Source organism: Mercenaria mercenaria, chromosome 8, assembly GCF_021730395.1.
Source record: "Mercenaria mercenaria strain notata chromosome 8, MADL_Memer_1, whole genome shotgun sequence".
In the NCBI taxonomy this organism is placed as follows: Eukaryota; Metazoa; Mollusca; class Bivalvia; order Venerida; family Veneridae; genus Mercenaria; species Mercenaria mercenaria.
The window spans coordinates 24,513,324-24,533,345 of record NC_069368.1 but is presented as its reverse complement, the minus strand read 5'-3'; the positions used below and the strand labels follow the sequence as shown (position 1 = coordinate 24,533,345).

The 20,022-nt window shown below is 35.7% G+C and overlaps 1 protein-coding gene across 1 annotated transcript in view; it reads right to left on the bottom strand.

Moving 5' to 3' along the window:
* Positions 1-663: 663 nt before the first annotated feature.
* The window catches only part of LOC123565454 (uncharacterized), a 61,726-nt gene continuing 42,367 nt past the window's right edge, over positions 664-20,022 (bottom strand). The window contains exons 18-28 of the mRNA XM_053549079.1: positions 19,396-19,546; positions 18,657-18,775; positions 17,714-17,830; positions 16,909-16,990; positions 16,035-16,131; positions 15,569-15,677; positions 14,594-14,694; positions 9,851-9,923; positions 7,241-7,426; positions 5,011-5,091; positions 664-2,780 (exon numbers count right to left, since the gene is read on the bottom strand). Of these exons, the coding sequence (XP_053405054.1) occupies positions 2,325-2,780; positions 5,011-5,091; positions 7,241-7,426; positions 9,851-9,923; positions 14,594-14,694; positions 15,569-15,677; positions 16,035-16,131; positions 16,909-16,990; positions 17,714-17,830; positions 18,657-18,775; positions 19,396-19,546 (1,572 nt within the window). The 3' untranslated portion in view covers positions 664-2,324. The remainder of the gene's footprint in view (positions 2,781-5,010; positions 5,092-7,240; positions 7,427-9,850; positions 9,924-14,593; positions 14,695-15,568; positions 15,678-16,034; positions 16,132-16,908; positions 16,991-17,713; positions 17,831-18,656; positions 18,776-19,395; positions 19,547-20,022) is intronic.

Here is a 20,022-nt window from a genome sequence, read left to right as displayed (position 1 = left end):
CTTAAAAGGGTTGTTACAAAGTATATGAAATGTGATCCAATGGTGGTTGTTTAAAGTGTTTTCTATTTTTAGCCTTGGCTGCCTCTAAAAGAGGTCAAGAAAAACTTTATGTTCCATACAAGGATATTACTGATAAAATTTGTTGAATATTCATCAAGTGGTTAATTGAGACAAGTCGTTTATGATCAAGCAGGCTAGGAAGGCCCTGTATCGCTCAAATGTGTAAAGATGACATTGTTTGGCATTAAAATTGTACACCAGGGTTTATCATATCCATAACTAGCTTGCAAATAGCTGTATATTGTCCTTTCAAAGCTACCCGAGAGTACCCTTATCAGGTTTGCATCATATCAAATATTCTAAACATTTTGTGGGTTGACCTGTTTAATTTTTGTGCCTCAATGCCTGCAAACGACAGAGCATACAAAACGATTCTCGAATTTGTTTGCCTAATCAATTATTGGATTGATTTTTTTTTCAACTTCCGAGCGTTGGCTTCATTTTTAATCAATCCAGTGTTATTCCCCTTCTCATCACTCAATAAAAGTCCCCATTGTCTTTTACTTGCAAATATTTTTGAACTGTAATTATTTTCACATCGGTACATGTGAATCTAAAATCCATATAGATCTACCTTCTAAAAAATAAACAACAAACACTGCCTAACAGTAACAAAGATTTTCACTTTATTCAAATGTCATAATATAAGCACCATGAATATAAAACAAAACATATTCAACAGTAAAAGAGGAATTCAAACTAGATAACTGCCTTTGCGTGTCATTGCTTGGCTGTAAATGCATGACAATTGGTAATGCATGACAAAGTTAACATTCTTTATATACTTACCGACAGTGGTAAACTTCAAATCTATAGCTTTTATGGTATTCAAGACTAGTGGACTTAAAACATTTTAACAAAAATGAAATATATGTATATTGTGGTAAGTGCTAAAAAGTGTACCCAGCAATAATTCTGCAAAGCCTGGCTATAACAAATACCTGGCTAGAACCCTGGTTTGAATGTGACAGAATTAACACCGCAGTCCGAGACAGCTATATCCCGCGCCATTGTTATGGATAGTGAAAGAGTTTACAGTATTTGGTGGAACCATTAAACAATTGAGTTGTGACCTCGACCTTAAGCTGACTGGGGTGAATTTTGAATTCTGCACATTGTCTTGATAAATGGAATATTACAGCCAAGTCATATTAAAATCCTTCAAGGGGTTAAGGAGATATAGAGCAGACATAAAATGGAAGGCTGCTTCCTTTGACCTCGAGTTGAGACCTTGACCTTGAGGCAACAAGGCTGACTCACGAGTGCTGCATATCGCCTTGATTAGGTAATTAATTGACCCAAGTTTCATGAAAATCTTTCAAGGAGTTTAGGAGATACAGTGCTGACACAAAATGGAAGGCTAAAACATTTGACTTTTGACCTCGAGTTGTGACCTTGACCTTGAGCCAACATGGCTGACTCGTATGCACATGGTATTGATAAGGTGATTATTTGACCCAAGTTTCATAACTACCCTTCAATGGATCTAGGAGATATAGAGCGGACACAAAATGGAAGGCTCAAACCTTCGACCTCGAGTTGTGACCACGAACTGAGCCAACATGGCTGATCCATAAGTTCTGCACATCCTCTTGATGAGGTGATCATTTGACCCAAGTTCCATGTTATCCTCTCGGTACAGCTGCACTAAGTTCATACAGAGTGGACAAGAAATGAAAGGCTCAAACCTTTGACCTCAAGTTGTGACCTTGACCTTGAGCTGACATGGCTGACTCATGGGTTCTGCACATCGTCTACATGAGGTGATAATTTGACCAAAGGTTCATGAAAATCCTTCAACAGGTTTAGGAGATAAAAAGCTGACACAGAATGTTACAGACAGACAGATGGAAGGACGTACGGACGGAGACCATTCCTATAACCCCCCACCACTCGTGGCGGGGGATTTATATATACAAATTTATTGAATGAGGTAAGTTTTATTACAAAACAACTTTTCCTTTTCGAAATTTCGTTTCATGCCATGAAAATATCTTTAAATGAAACTGCAATTATGGGCAAAAAATTTAGATATACATGAAGCACAGGTAACAGCAGAAACTTTGCCCACAGCTGAAAATGTATTTTAAAAAACAACAACAACAACAATCTGATATAAAATCTTGAATCTGAGGATATCTGCAATGTATAGAACTACTTTTACTTTACAGTACATATAAATAATTTGCTCTCCTTTTCTTAATTAACTAACTAACCTACAGCAGTGATAAATACCATATATTTAATTATAAGTTATAACAAAATCACAATTTTTTAAATGCTGGTGGTTTAAAACCTTTTGACACTGATCTTGGTACAGCTGCACTAAGTGGAGATAACACTGACGGTGACCCATACGACATCAGTCGTGACATTTTCAACTGAGCAATGGATCGCTTACGTTCTATCACAGGAGTTGTGGTAACATCTAGTTCATGAGTGACAGACTTACTGTCTACCACTGGAGTCCTATTTGACTCAGAAGCTTCCTTATCAGAGTTATCAATATTATCTGAGTTACTGGAAGTTGCTTCACCCGTCTGAATATTTACCCTTTTGCAGCCAGCTTTATGATTCTCATGAATAGATTCAAAACTATTATTTTCAAGGTAAATTTCATTCAGACCTTCCAAGTCTGACTGGCCAGTATTCAACTGGAGTGTACCAACATTTCTTCTTGGAAATTCTGCTTTGAAGTCTTCATTGATCTCTAAAACTTTCTGAAAATGAAAAAAAAGAACAAGATATTGAAATTTTAAGAAAGCCTGATCTATCAAACATTTACAGAAATGCCCTGATTGACTTCTTCGACTTAATTGGCATATAAACAAACAAACAAGAGGGCCATGATGGCCCTATATCGCTCACCTGTTATCATTGCACTTGAGGACAAGAGGTCCTCAGAAAAAATATCTAAGTCCAAAGGACAGGAACAACAAAGGAAAGAAATTTAACAAAAAAGAAAAAAAAATTCTTACAAGGTACAGATATGTCAAAATACACCTAAAAATTGAAGGTACCGTCCATGTTGTACCACAGAAAAGTGGTCTCGGTTTTTCCCTACGGCCAATAATAAAAAAGTTACTAAAAATAAGCTATTTATAGTAATGTAAAAGGGAAGTAATTAAAAAGAAAATTATTGTAAGTGAACAAAAGAAGGATCTGCCAAATAAATCTGTTGACATAAATTTCAGGTCAGTATCTTCATTAGTTATGGAGATATACCCTTTTAAGTTGGAAATAAAGGGAGGTAATTTGACATAAAATCAGTCCATAGTTATCTACCCTGATTGGCTCAGTCCAAGTAGTGACAATAATGAAATTTCAAATAAGTCCTATAAGTACTTATTGATATAAATCCATTTTGACTACAATCAGGGGAGGTAATCAGATATAAAATAACTGGAACCTACGATTGGATCTGATTTGTCATGGAATCCAGGATTTATTATTGTTGAAGATATTTTGAAAGTTTGTATCAAATAAAACTATAAATGAAGTCTCTATATGGCTGCAAAAGCCAAAATAGCCAATTTTGGACCTTTAAGGGGCCATAACTCTGGAACCCATGATGGAATCTGGCCAGCTCAAGAAAGGAACCAAGATCTTGTGGTGATACAAGTTGTGTGCAAGTTTGGTTAAAATCAAATCATAAATGAAGTTGCTATTGTGCAGACAAGGTCAAAATAGCTAATTCTGGCCCTTTCAGGAGCCATAACTCTGGAACCCATTATGGGATCTGGCCGCTTCAATAAAGGAACTGAGGTCTTATGGCAACACAAGTTCTGTGCAAGTTTGATTAAATTCAAATCATAAATGAAGCTGCTATTGTGCAGACAAGGTCAAAATAGCTAATTCTGGCCCTTTCAGGGGCCATAACTCTGGAACCCATACTGGAATCTGGCCAGTTCAAGAAAGGAACCAAGATCTTATGGTGATACTAGTTGTGTGCCAGTTTGGTAAAAATCAAATCATAAATAAAGCTGTTATTGTGCAGCCAAGGTCAAAATAGCTGATTTTGGTCCTTTCAGGGGCCATAACTCTGGAACCTATTATGGGATCTGGCCAGTTCAAGAAAGGAACCGAGATCTTATGGTGATACAAGTTGTGTGCAAGTTTGGTTGAAATAAAATCATAAACGAAACCACTATCGTGCAGACACGAAATTGTTGACGCACGGACGGACTGACGACGGACGAAGGGTGATCACAAAAGCTCACCTTGTCACTATGTGACAGGTGAGCTAAAAAGGGCTCTTGCTGTCTCTTGAATTTGAAACAAAGACCTGATTAAAAATATGTAAATGGCCCTTTTCTCATGAAATCAAAGATAACCCAGATCAATTTATCCAACTTTTACCTTACACTGCAGTGTTTAAATGCATATATTAAGTAAAGCATAGGGATAAACATGATCTCACTAGCTCTCACAAAAGTAAGCAAGATTTCATTCTATGTTCATATTAGACTTGCTGATCTGTTTATTTCAAGGCTCTCTGCTTGAAACAAACTTTAATCAAAGCATTACTGAGAAAATGTTTAGTTTGTTTTTCAGGATTAAGTCACACAAACTCAACACTAGTATATGTCAAAAGGCAATTTTCCAGCTTTTGGTGGTTGAGAAAGATCCCACATGCCCCACTCCACCATGCATTATTTCAGACATAGGCAGACACCTGGGCAGAACCCCTGACCATCCACAAGACAGCTGGATGTCTTTCAAACATGAAAAGAATCTACACCTGAAGCTAGGTTTTGAACCAACAGCAGTGAGATGTACGTGATTCAAGTCATTGGCCTTAACCACTCAGCCATGTAGGCAAATTCCTGAGAAAAAAAACTTCTTCTACATTAATTCAAAGACTCCATTATTAGTTGGCTTAAAAGAAATTAGCCAAAGTCGAAAAGCTAATGAACATGGAGAACTATCTATCATACAACATGTATATACCTTAGGAATACTCTGATTCCTATCATCACTTGATACATTTTCCAACATTGCAACGGCTTTCTCCACAAAACCTGTCTTATCCTGAAATCATAATGTATATTGAAATCATTTAACCTCCTAGATATTTAATTCTGTGGTCTTGTCTCAAGTGACATTATTTCTGACTGTAGATTTTAAATGCTTAAGGAAGTCTTGTCTTAAACTTGGGTTTTGTTTACCTGGATTAACAAAACATCGAAATCTAGTAATAAAAGAACCTCCAAATGGAAAAAGAAACACTCCATCCTGTTTTTTTGAATGTTTAGTCACACAAACACTGTTTAGGCCATATGGAGAATTTGAAGTTTTTAACATAGGAAAACGACTGCCTGTACTCCTCTAAGTATTATTTAATTTATCATTCATCAACTTGCGCTTGAGCAGAACACGGATCTTCTGCAAGCCAGCTTATCCTCACAAGAGCCAGACTGAATGTCGGCAACAATAACCAAAGTGACTAGGGCTACCGAGGTCACAAAATACATTAAGTAAATTTTGAAGGCTAAATTATCAACAGTCTCTGTCAACAAGATGCTTATTATAGCTTATCAATCACAATTTGAACAAGAGCTGTCCGTAAGACAGCCAAGCTCGACTATTCGAAATATTGACCCAGAAGCAGGAAAATATTACCCAAAAAAGTTAAATATCAAAAGAGTTTTAAGTAATTTGACCAAAATGCATATCAGTTATGGGACTTGCTGCTATCAACTAGATTTATAACCCTGAAGGCACATGAGAAGTTTCAATTCAATATCTGCATTAGTTTTGGAGATAGAAACTTGCATGTAAAACTTTAACCAGAATTTTCAAAGTCCAAAAGGGGGCATAATTTGCCCAAAATACATGCCAGAGTTATGGGACTTGATCCAGTGAGGTTAGTAATTGATCTAGAAAAAGAAAAAATAAGTTTCAAATCTATATGCCTTTTAGTAATAACTGTATGTACTTGCACGCAAAACTTTAACCAGAATTTGCTAAGTCCAAAAGGGGGCATAATTTGGCCAAAATGAAGGTCAGAGTTATGGGACTTGATCCTATCAACTAGTTTTATAACCCCGAAGACACATGTGAAGTTTCAAATCAATATCTGCATTAGTTTTGGAGATAATAACTTGCATGTAAAACTTTAACCAAAATTTTCTAAGTCTAAAAGGGGGCATAATTTGCTCAAAAAACATGTCAGAGTTATGGGACTTGACCCAGTGAGGTTGGTAATTGATCAAGAAAAAGAAAAAATAAGTTTTAAATCTATATGCCTTTTAGAAATAGTTGTATGTACTTGCACGCAAAACTTTAACCAGAATTTTCTAAGTCTAAAAGGGGGCATAATTTGGCCAAAATGAAAGTCAGAGTTATGGCACTTGCTGCTATCAACTAGTTTTATAACCCCGAAGACACATGTGAAGTTTCAAATCAATATCTGCATTAGTTTTGGAGATAGTAACTTGCATGTAAAACTTTAACCAAAATTTTCTAAGTCTAAAAGGGGGCATAATTTGCTCAAAAAACATGTCAGAGTTATGGGACTTGACCAGTGAGGTTGGTAATTGATCTAGAAAAAGAAAAAATAAGTTTTAAATCTATATGCCTTTTAGAAATAGTTGTATGTACTTGCACGCAAAACTTTAACCAGAATTTTCTAAGTCCAAAAGGGGGCATAATTTGGCCAAAATGGAAGTCAGAGTTATGGCACTTGCTGCTATCAACTAGTTTTATAACCCCGAAGACACATGTGAAGTTTCAAATCAATATCTGCATTAGTTTTGGAGATAGTAACTTGCATGTAAAACTTTAACCAAAATTTTCTAAGTCCAAAAGGGGGCATAATTTGCTCAAAATACATGTCAGAGTTATGGGACTTGACCCAGAGAGGTTGGTAATTGACCTAGAAAAAGAAGAAATAAGTTTCAAAGCTAAATGCCTTTCATTGATGGCTGTATGTACTTGCATGCAAAAACTTAACCAAGGTGTGACGCCGACGCCGACGCCGACGCCAGGGTGAGTAGAATAGCTAGACTATTCTTCGAATAGTCGAGCTAATAAAAATATGAAAACATTTATTGCAGTCGCAAAGGGATGAGGTAAATGCTAAAATTAGCCAAGGTTTTCTGCGATTTCCAAACAAAGAAAATGTAAGTAATATAGATTGGGACCAAAAAAACTGCTATTGATTTATTTCTTAACGAACCTTTGTCACACTATTCAACTTAGCCAGAGCCTTGCGTTGTGCAGCATTCTGGGAACTGTTAGTGATATGAGTAAATTCTGACGACACTTCCACTGTAGGTATATGATGATAACGATATGGTGATTTGTCCATTAGATTGCTGCAGCATAATGCCTGTCCTACCTTGAATAGATCTTCACCAAAACTCTGAAAGAATATATATGAAAACAAATTCAACTAGAAAATGCTTTTGTAAAAAAGCGCATGTCTCCCCTAATGCAAAGTCCTATAGGCAAGAAGTCAATAGGGGTCAGGAGCAAAAATCAAAGAGACACTGATGGTTGGCTGCAATAGGGATCATCTACTTGGCATGTCCAGCCATCCCGCTAAATTTCAACACTCTTGGCCTAGTGGTTCTCCAGTCACTGTTCAGGCTCCTGTGACCTTGACCTTTGATCAAGTGACCTCAAAATAAATAGGGGTCATCTACTCTGCATGACCAATCATCCTATTAAGTTTCAACATTGTAGGTCAAGTGGTTCTCAAGTTATTTCCAAAAAAATGATTTTACATGAACAGGCCACTGTGACCTTGACCTTTAACAGACTGACCCCAAAATCAATAGGGGTCATCTACTCTGCATGTTCAATCATCCTATGAAGTTTCAACATTCTGGGTCAAGTGGTTCTCAAGTTATTGATCAGAACTGGTTATCAATGTTCAGGCCCCTGTGACCTTGACCTTTAATGGAGTGGCCCTAAAAACAATAGGGGTCATTTACTCTGCATGAACAATCATCCTATGAAGTTTCAACATTCTGGGTCGAGAGGTTCTCAAGTTATTGATTGGAAATGGTTTTCCATGTTCAGGCCCCTGTGGCCTTGACCTTTAACAGAGTGACCCTAAAATCGTTAGGGGTCATCTACTCTGCATGACCAATCATCCTATGAAGTTTCATCATTCTGGGTCATGTGGTTCTCAAGTTACAGACCGGAAATGGTTTTCAATGTTCGGGCCCCTGTGACCTTGACCTTTAACAGAGTGACCCCATAATCGTTAGGGGTCATCTACTCTGCATGACCAATCATCCTATTAAGTTTCAACATTCTGGGTCAAGTGGTTCTCAAGTTATTGACCGGAAATGGTTTTCAATGTTCAGGCCCCTGTGACCTTGACCTTTAATGGAGTGACCCCAAAATCGATAGGGGTCATCTACTTTGCATGTACAATCATCCTATGAAGTTTCAACATTCTGGGTCAAGTGGTTCTCTAGTTATTGATCGGAAATGGTTTTCAATGTTCAGGCCCCTGTGACCTTGACCTTTGACGGAGTGACCCCAAAATCAATAGGGGTCATCTACTCTTCATGACCAATCATCCTATGAAGTTTCAACATTCTGGGTCAAGTGGTTCTCTAGTTATTGATCGGAAATGGTTTTCAATGTTCAGGCCCCTGTGACCTTGACCTTTGACGGAGTGACCCAAAAATCAATAGGGGTCATCTTCTCTTCATGACCAATCATCCTATGAAGTTTCAACATTCTGGGTCAAGTGGTTCTCTAGTTATTGATCAGAAATGGTTTTCAATGTTCAGGCCCCTGTGACCTTGACCTTTGACGGAGTGACCCCAAAATCAATAGGGGTCATCTACTCTTCATGACCAATCATCCTATGAAGTTTCAACATTCTGGGTCAAGTGGTTCTCTAGTTATTGATCGGAAATGGTTTTCAATGTTCAGGCCCCTGTGACCTTGACCTTTGACGGAGTGACCCCAAAATCAATAGGGGTCATCTACTCTTCATGACCAATCATCCTATGAAGTTTCAACATTCTGGGTCAAGTGGTTCTCTAGTTATTGATCGGAAATGGTTTTCAATGTTCAGGCCCCTGTGACCTTGACCTTAGACGGAGTGACCCCAAAAACAATAGGGGTCGTCTACTCCAGCAGCCCTACAACCCTATGAAGTTTGAAGGTTCTAGGTCAAATGGTTCTCCAGTTATTGCTCGGAAATGAAGTGTGACGTACGGACGGACGGACGGAAGGACTGACGGACGGAAGGACAGGGCAAAAACAATATGTCTCCTGGGGGAGACATAACTATGAAAGTATGACAACTAATACTGTGAAATCAGTAATATTTATGAGAAATTAATTTTCCTGTGTTTTGTGATTGGGGTAATCCAAAAAATTAAATCCCAACTATAAAGTAAAAGTCCAAATCACTTAATGTTCTAAATCTGAAAACAAACAAATTTACATCCCAACAAAATAAGCTGTTTTTGCCAAAAGTTTGATTTTAATGACTTAAAAATTATTGAAAATTTAGTGAAATTGACACAAAAATATATTTCATATTTTCCTGAAATATGCACTAGTTCATACAACATTTCCTTTTACATATGTGTCACTGTCTTCTCTTCAGTTTGAATTCTATCTATGTGAAAACAGTCACTAATTGATTTCAACATGTGCTGTATTTTCCATTAGCCCTGGTAATCAAACACGCAATCACTGGACTGATAGTTTAATGTCTTAGAATACATCAAGATAAAAATTTGTACTCTATTACAGTGGGCACAAAAAGATCTATAGATACACAAAATGTTCTCTATTAGGAAGAGCTACATACCTTATATCCATTTAAAAAGCGCACAGCCAGAATCCCAGTTTGACAGTCCGCAAGATACACAATGTCACATAACCTACAATATATAATGCAGTGTAACATCTGTTGTGGAAACAACACTAGAAAAACTAAAATATGACTGTTGTATAGAGGTGGTTGCTCTGAAAAAGGTTAATTTACTAAGCCATTTTTCAGCAGTGGGTCAGAAAAGTATCTTGTGTTTTTGCTGAGATATGGTATCGATTTAATAAAGTGCTGTTACAGGTTATAGTGTAAATGCAATTTTTTTTCACAATTTTTTCTTCTTCAATTTAATTACTTTAATATTGTGAGCTTATATGAATCATGTTCAAATCTCAAAGAAATATGTAAGTCCTTGAATATTATTCCAGTCCAGCTCTCCAGAACAGATGTAGAAACATGTTATCAATTTTGTCAATTTCCACATATATGGAAACAAGTATATTAACATTGCAATCTTTAAGTTTTCTGACTTACTCTCTGATAAAGTGAAACACTGCTAGCTTGGGCATCAATGGCTCCAGTACCCAGGCACACTCGTGTAATTCTTGCTGTTGACAGCAATTTCCCTTATATTTTCTATGTTTGGGCTGTTTGAACCCCCAGATAAATCTATGACTTTGCTAATCCCCTTGCAACCTCCAGCGATCAGACAATTTCTGTCATTTATTGTCAAATTTTAAGATTTACAATGAACTGGGGCCCAGTAAAAGAAATGTGAGCTGTACAGATCAGCTCACGCGGAAAACCCACTTTCCGTTTTTCCTCGAAGGAAAAATCTTGCTTAGCGAGGAATTTCTCCGAGTACTGCCTTATTCTGACTCGGAGTACCAACTTTTATAGTTTTATTACTTTAGCGGAATTTCGTCGAGTCACTCCGAGAAATTACTTGACGGAACTCCGAGTCGAAGTTATACAGGTAACACTATATTATGTACCGGTATTTTATGGCCTCTCCGCGCGACTTCGAGTCTAAAACAAACAATCAGCCACTTCAAATGCCGCGTGATGATTTCACGAAACTCCGAGGCAGTATTTCCTTACCTGGATTGATTTTTTAATATAGTTATCTTGTTCATATTACTGTTTAAAATTAGTGAATTTTGATATTGAAATACATCCGCTTAAAAGTAAATTGTTAAGAATGAAATTAAAATGCTCTCTGTCTATGCTCTTTAAATTAGAAATGAATTTATGTAAAGTGGACTTAATTTTAGGAATATATAAAACTAACCAAACGTTCAAATACCTGCCTGCCGTTAAAGCACAGTGATGTGTTCAATATTATTTTGAAATACTTTCTGAAATTGTAAATTAAATTTAATTAGATTTATGCAGAATTGACTAATACAAAACTTTTTAACACTAGACATGAGGAAGAATTGACATCATAACCAATATGGCAGAAAAGACAATAGCTTGATATCATTTCCTTACATTTCATTAGCATCACAAATAGAAATGACCAGTGTGCGTTATTAATCAAATGTGACATATATATTTAAGAAATATGATCTGATTTTTACATCTGTTTTAGATAACGCTGTCTTTAAGAAAGATATGTAAAAAAGACTTTAGTATCCAAATTAATACAAAAAATCGAACAATGTGACTTTCGTCATACGATTTTATCAATTTAACGGCCATTACCCGTTTTTAAGACATTAAATGAAACGAAAATTATGGTCTGTTTGTAAGATAGATTAAAGGGAAAATTGTGTCGCCCTTGATCATTTTCACTTTCTTTTAAGAAAAAAATATTGGCAATCAGCGGTACAGGCATTTAAGCAGACTTTATACAATGAATATAATTAGACATTTTTGACCAATATATCCAAACATTTTGCAAATTACAAAATGATGCAAAAAATTAAAACGGCATTATATTTATATCTTAAAATTACCAACAACTTCCCGTAATTTCAACGCATTTATAGCCTTATCAGTGTAGTACATGCTGTGTTGTTTTAACGGACCCTTATTTAGTGGTAATTGGCAAGTTTTATTACCGGTCCAATAAAAAGGATATACGCGTGATGCATAAAATATTTTATTACTTCTATCAGGTTTCATTTATTAAAGAAACGGGTTTCGTGTAAAACCGCTTTGAATTGAACATGTACAGTCAATTTTGAAAACTTCATAACAAAGTAAATAAAATTACCTTGATTTTCATGATAACTGAAATGATTATGAAACAAGGTAAAATTGAATTTCTTGTGTTGTAAAATTTATGATATTAACATGATAATAAAGAATTATTCGTGCAGTAAAATTTCATTAAAATAATCATGGCGCTACAACAATAACTTCGAGCTGAAGTGAATTATTCTTCCAAATCAGTCGAAATAAACCGTCTGTGGCTTTTATTTCACAAAAATGAAATATATATCATACAAAAATATATTCATTGAGAGAAGGAAACTACTTGCACCTAAGTATTCATATCAATTGAGTTATACAAAAAAATTACTTTGAATAAACGCATATTTACATATTTTATATAGAAAAAGGAAGGAAAAACGACGAAATGATGGCATTATATATTTTATTATGTTTATGAATCAAAAAGAAAAGTAAAATTGATCTTGAAAATAGCATGTGATGAATCAAATTTTGAACACGGGTACTATTTTCGCACCTAAGGTTTCTTATTTTTAGTAATTTTGTTATGAAGCAAAATGTGTACATGCCATTCTCATTTCTATTTACTAAAATCTGACCGTTATCGATTATTGGCCGCAGGAATATTCTTTGGTATGTAAGCCGTTAAAGAATAGTGATATTTACAACATAAATTAGGAGAAATGCTTATTTTTTCAATATGAAGTTGGTGTTTCTTTTATACATTTGGAAGGAATTATAAAAAGGAGAAAGAAATCACTGCCATACCTGTTAAAGGAGTCATAAAAAATTAGTAAACAGAGAAATCTGTTTATTTTTAATGTAAAATAAAAGATACAATCTGAAATCTGTCATCGAAGTTACTCGAAGATCCAAATAAATTTATACAGGTAATTATTAATTGGTCTCGGAGTCACTCGAAAGAATTCCGTCAAGCGACTCGGAAACTAAAGAAACAAATACAGGTGTATATTCCGCTAATTGGATTTCATCTCGAGTCACTCCAAGGATTTCCTTCGAGTGACTTCGCATAAATCCTTGGAGTAAGATAGCGTAATTCCTTGACGGAAAATGTCTGACTCGAAGAAACTTCGAGTTGGAGCATTAGTACTCATTTTGGCCATCCTCCGAGTATAGAGTAGAATGGGTTTTCCGCGTGAGCTGATCTGTATATACTGATGTATATTACATGATATTACCACATTATTATCTGCCCAACAACTAATTTCTGTACTGTATTATTTTACCAAATGCACATAATATCGACAGATCCCTTTCGCTTTGTTTATTTGTTTGTTTTGGGTTTAACGCCGTTTTTCAACAGTATTTCAGTCATGTAACGGTGGGCAGTTAACCTAACCAGTGTTCCTGGATTCTGTACCAGTACAAACCTGTTCTCATAAGTAACTGCCAACTTCTCCACATGAATTAATAGAGTTGCAGGACGGATGATTTCAAACACAAAGTCTTTTATCAAATCGTCACACAGAACATACGACCCTCCCGGGGATCGAACTTGCGACCCCGCAATCCTTAGACCAACGCTCTTCCTACTGAGCTAAGTGGGCAGGCTCTCTTTCGCTTTGAGCAATACAGCAATTTCTATACTTCTCAGGCATATAAAGACTTTTTAATTCTCATAAATATGGAAGTTTTATGGCATCGCTACAAAATGTCAGTAGGAAAGCTAAGTCTGGCTCATTAGGTCCTTCAGTGATCATGTAATAAAACTACTACTTAAGGTAGTTCTGCACGTTTGGATATAAATTTTTTCTACAATGTAGAATTTGATTAAACTCCCGATATTTCAAAACTTCATTATATACCAAGAAAATTCAGCAAATAAAAAGGATAGGGACGTGTGCTTCATTTTTTGCTAGACTGATTTGAAAAATATAGGCCTCGCGCAATTTTTCATAATTGCAGTCTATGGGAAAATCATAGCTTTCATAACATTTTCGCGAATAGAAATTTTTCTACAATGTAGATTTTGATGAAACTTCCCACAGTTGTAAATAAACATACCGCCAATAATATGGTGAAATAAAATGTATAGGTCCGTGTGCTTATTTTTGAGATATCTGTCCATGATTAAAGTGAACCGAACATTTTACGCTAATTCTGAGACATTATTTTGAATTATTTACTGTGTCATATGTTTTAATATCATATTTTGACTTTAGAAATATAGTAACAGTGCCATTTTGATAAATTAACTCACAGGTCGTCATTTATTGTAAAATTATTTTCATTTCCGTAGGCCGAATCCTGGCTTTATTCTACGTTTTCCGGATAAATGACGTTTCGCCATCACTTCCGGTTCAAACGTGCAGAACTACCTTAACAAGCATTTCACAACAGCCCAGTTAATTCTTACCCTGCTAAATTTCTGTAACAAACTTGTCCAGCTTTCAATTTGGACAGTACTTTTAAAAGAGGTGCTTACCAAAAAGATACTGACTGAATAGCTAACAATTGCAGACCATGATCAAAAGGCTAAGGTTTAAAGATCCTAGAGCTATCATATTGGCCCCGGACCTGAAAAAACCAATCCTGGATGTATTACAGGCTGATTATGAATAAAATGATATCATTGCTTACCTATCATTATAGCTTGACTGTGTGATTTTCACAACAATACCAACAAAGTCCAGTTCACCAAATGGAGGCTGTCTCCTCCTGATGTCACTCACCCATAAAACCTGAATTACACAATAATTTTTTATTTTTTGATTTTGTTGGGTTTAACGTCGCACCGACACAATGTTAGGTCATATGGCGACTTTCCAGCTTTAATGGTGGAGGAAGACCCCAGGTGCCCCTCCGTGCACTATTTCATCACGAGCGGGCACCTGTGTAGAACCACCGATCTTCCGTAAGCCAGCTGGATGGCTTCCTCACTTGAAGAATTCTACGTCCCAAATGAGGTTTCGAACCCACATCGATGAGGGGCAAATGGTTTGAAGTCAATGACTCTAACCACTCGGCCATGGAGGCCCCTGAATTACACAATAAATCATCAGCTAAAACTTAATAATCTTAACCCTTACCATGCTAAATTTCTATCATGAACTTGTCCATCTTTCAATATTAAGACTGTAGACCATTAGCTTTAAAAAAGGGTGCTTACCAAAAAGATACTGATTGAATGGCGAACAGTGCAGATCTTGATCAAACTGCATGGATGTGCAGACTGATCATGATTTACACTGGTCGCAAAGGCAGAATCAATCATGTCCAGCATGGTAACCGTTAAATCATTCTGACCAGTTGATAAACTTCTTGAGATGTTGGAGAAAAAAATAAATCAAAATAATTTCTTCACATCACAAATTTATAGAGACATCTTCAAAATGTCTTCACAGAGTCTCTGTTAGAAAGTGGTACCAGTCTACATATTATATATGTTCAACAAACCAGTACATTCTCTTGTTCATTATCTCCCTTTTCCGCTCTTGTCAGACTTTCTTGCTTTGGGAGATTGCGAAAACATACTTTCAAATAAACAAATTGGACCATGATCTTCCTTATCAATACTGAAATAGTTCAGAAAGTTTATCGAAAATGTACATATACCTCTCTTGCTTCATAAATATTGTCCAGGATGTTTTCATCTAGTTGCATACGTCTAAATCTTGTCTGTTTTGTAGCTGTCAGCTGTACAGTATGACCCGTATACTTGGATCTACAATATTCATATTTTATAAAAACTTAAAGCAAAACACCTCTCCCTGTTTGTGTAATATATTTTGAGATTTAGAAAATACTTTTGTTAGTTATTTATATCTACAAAGAAGACATAAAGTATTTGTGTTTTTGACACTAATTATCTACAAAAACACTCCTGTTTTCAGTAAGCAATATAGTAACACTTTCAAAAATGTTAGTCACACCAAGTGTACTTTCATAGCAAGAGTGCGACAATTCAACTCTTTGTTTACAGAACAAATGCAGTTACTTTCATTATAATCAGGAAAATTTACATATTAAAGTTATTTTCATTTAGATTAAATTCTGTATCCACGACCTTCCTGTTTCATACCTTGAAACTGAAGTATTCAGACTGTAAATTTTGTATCTATGGCCTTCCTGTAAGTCTGAGATCTCCGAAGCTGGTCGCCAAACTGTCAATATAGTACCTGAAATATAAACATTATTAACTAATTTTAATTTATTGTAAGGCAAGGCATATTAAAGATTTTTCCTTTTCCAGTTAAATGGCACAAGTAAATGAAATGCAAAAAATCTGAGTTTTTTCCAAGAGTAAAGGCTATGCTGATCATTGTGTTTACATAAACCTTATGTCTATACTCTTTCTAACGAGCATTTAAAAACAAGATTGTCACAGGACAGCAACACTCGACTGTTCAACTTTGTCAGTAAATGAATTTTTACAAGTTGAAAAAGTGGCATAATTTTTAAAAAATTCAAAATAATTAAGGAACCTATTACAATGTCAGATCAACGCAGTAAACATGTGTGTGAAGTTTCAATTAATTCCCATTAGGGTGCGCTGAGATACCAGCTTACAAATAAAAAACTTAAGCAAAAATTACTTCAATCTGGGTTTAACATCACACCTACACTGTTATAGGTCATATTGTGACTTATAAATATATTATGATAGAGGAAGACCCCAGGTGCCATTCTGAGCATTATTTCAGGCATGGGCAGGCACCAAATTTCTACGGCGACATTAAACACTTGCCCACAGACTGCTATATTAAACAGAATTTAATTAATACACAACATACACAACGACTGAGGAGATTTTTATAGTATATAGCACTGTAACTTCAACATAACTTAGACACAAACCAATTAATTTTGACTACTGAAAAACAAGAAGTCAAGTAAAAGATATATAATTTTGTTCTATTTTCAGTCTATCTATTTCATATGTTTTTTTTACTTACTTGTTTTTAGGTCAAGATCCCTATTTGCACATCCAGCAACCCTAAATTTCAGAACAGGTGTAACAGACCTCTCTGGAAACGTCTGAATAAAACATGTTAAACAAGAGCTGTCAGTGGACAGCGCGCTTGACTATTCTCAGTGCTTGATAGTATAATATAAGCAATGAGTAAAACTTTAACATTACTATAAGCATATTCTAAGTCAAAAAGGGGCCATAATGCAGTCAAAATGCTTGACAGAGTTGCCTCCTCCTTTTTACAGACTGGGGTCATGATGGTAAACAAGTATGCAAAATATGAAAGCAATATCTCGATGGACTTTGAAAATATTTGGGGTGGTACGCCAACTTTAACATTTGTGTGACGCTCACGCTCACGCCGACGCCGGGGCAAGTAGGATAGCTCCCCTATTCTTCGAATAGTCAAGCTAAAAAATCAATACAGTTAGGTCTAACTTGCAATTTCAGTACAATACCAGTTGTACTGAACCTCTAAAGGAAACAAAGAAATAAGTAAATACATTTAGGCCTAAACATGTGATTTCAGTAAACTGACAGATATACTGAACCTTCTCAAGAAAATCATTTATACAATAAACTGATAAGTACTGCATTATTATCAAGAATTTTCCTGAAGAGAAAATTTTAAATATTACTACATATTAATAAAATCTGGAAAGTAGATCCCTCGGAAGCACACTGTATAACACCCAATATTTCGGGACAGCAACTGGTTTTCTATGATTATACACGGCGTACGAAATTGTTAAGACATGATTTAATCAAGATACAAAATCTCTCATTACCTCCAGTTTTTCCTGCCAAGCCCTCTGGAATTTCGAGTTGAGCTCTACCTGCTTTTGTTCCTGTACCTGCCGTTGATACTCATATAACATACTCAGCTGTTCATCGCTCAGGTAATTCTTAATGAAAATAAAATATTTGTATCACAGTTAAATGTTAAACATGAAGAAAACTTTTTTTAAAATGCTGGAAGATTTATTTTTGAGCCAGCACAGAGGTTGAGATTTTAACATACACAATGTACAAGTATGAATATGTGTAGCAAATCCATATGCAGAAAAGTTAGCTCACTTGTAAGGCAAACACAACTGGAAATGAGCACAGCCAGCACGTATCCCAACTCCCCTACTGAAAATCCATCAAGCATACATTTAAAAAAAACTGAGATATCAGTCATTTTAATTTTTTTTTTCCAGAAATGAATAAAGAAAGGTTAAAATACACTGCAATTGTGTTAACACAAATAAAACTAGTTGTCATACCAAATGGCTGGTCTGTTCAAAGGTTTGACACTATCAAGAAGTTGTAGATACAAACCCTATCAGTGTTAAGACCGTACAGTACCATTCATTCCAAGTGAGTGGACTCCAAAGTCTAATTTTCTTTCTTCTGGTTTTAATGGCACACAATAATTAAAGGTCACATGATAACTGTTCAGCTTTATATTGTGGCAGAAGACAACTTCTGACCCTTAAGCTACTGTTCCACAATGGGCTGGTAGAGGTAAAGGTAGAACCACCTGTCTTCCGAAAGTCAGCTGAAATGCTTCCTTACAAGAAAGAATTGAACACCCCCCAATGAGGTTCTCACCGCACAGCCGTGATGGGGAAGTGATTCAAAGCTAGGGACCTTAACCACTCAGCCACAGAGGCCACTGAAAAATACTATCAAGCTTTCTTTGCAACTACGTTAAGATAAGTGAGTATTAACAACAACTGTGTCTACCTGCATCATATCTGGTTGTGCTGCCTCCTCCATGGCTTCATAAATGTCCTGTCCGGTCTGCAGATTTTCTATATCAACTCGACTGAACTTCTTCAGTCCATTACTTTTCTTCTTCTTCTCTATGTAATATAAATTAGACATTCTGTAGGTTGAACATAAAAGTAAAAATAACAGTCATTTCTTCAAGTGCAGATAAAGGCAAACCAAGTGTCAACAAGAGCTGTCAAGTCAGAGCACTTGACTATTAAATAATCTATAAGTCAGACAAGGGCCATAATTATCATTATATTCAGGCAAGACTTATGCGACTGAGTTGTTTATTAAGGCAATTATAATAACTTAAATGCGAAACTTCAACCAAAAATTTTAAGCTGAGAAAAAAGTCATAATTTACATCGATTTCAACCAAAATGTATCCAACCTGGTTAGTTTGATAGACTTGGAAACCTTACGTGAAATCTAAAACCAATATAAGCAATGGTAACAGAGATACAACTTCAACCCTTTGACCTCGACCTATTGACACCCAAAACAATAAGAATTATCTACTTCATAAGCCCAAATATGTTACCAAGTTTGAATGTTTTAGGTCATGTGGTTCTCAAGTTATTGTGCTGAAACTGTTTGTTCTACTGAAAGACGTACATACCTACATATGCCAAGCAATATACCACCAATTCTATGAAGGCAGGCATAATAACATGTTTCATTACTTCCAAATACTTTAAAGACGTTTTACCCATTTTTTCTTCCTTCTCTGCCATGTTTTCCATCTGTCTGTAAACTTTCTCCATTTCCTGCTGCTTCTCTGTCTCAAACTCCTGTCTTGCCCGATCCTCACATCTACTCGTGCGATATATACATCCTCCCCCTTCAAACTTTTCCATGTACTGTCATCAAGAGGAAACATACATGAGAACCTTTCTTAAACTGGGTTAAATCACAATTTTTCATGAATTTCATTCTGTATTCATACACAATAAATAAACACAAAGACTTTGTTTCACACCAGTACATTCAAAGTTTCTATTATACACATATAAATAAAGGTCACCATGCTTTTTTTGTAGAAATGGGTTAATTTCTTTAATCCTGATAGAGGGTCATCTAAGAAACATTTTTATTTCTATTCTGCTATTTCAAAAAGCAAAATAGCAGTTTATGATAAAATGTTGTTCAATGATTTTTCTACTTTGAGTCCTGTCAGCCCTTTTGTAGCCAAGCCAAACCATACAAATACTTTAAGAACAGAAGCATCCATACCAACTTTCATCAACTTAAAACAAATGGTTTCATTCAGAAAAGATGTTGTTTGAAGAAAATGGAACACAGATAGACAACAAATAGATGACAAACAGACACTGTC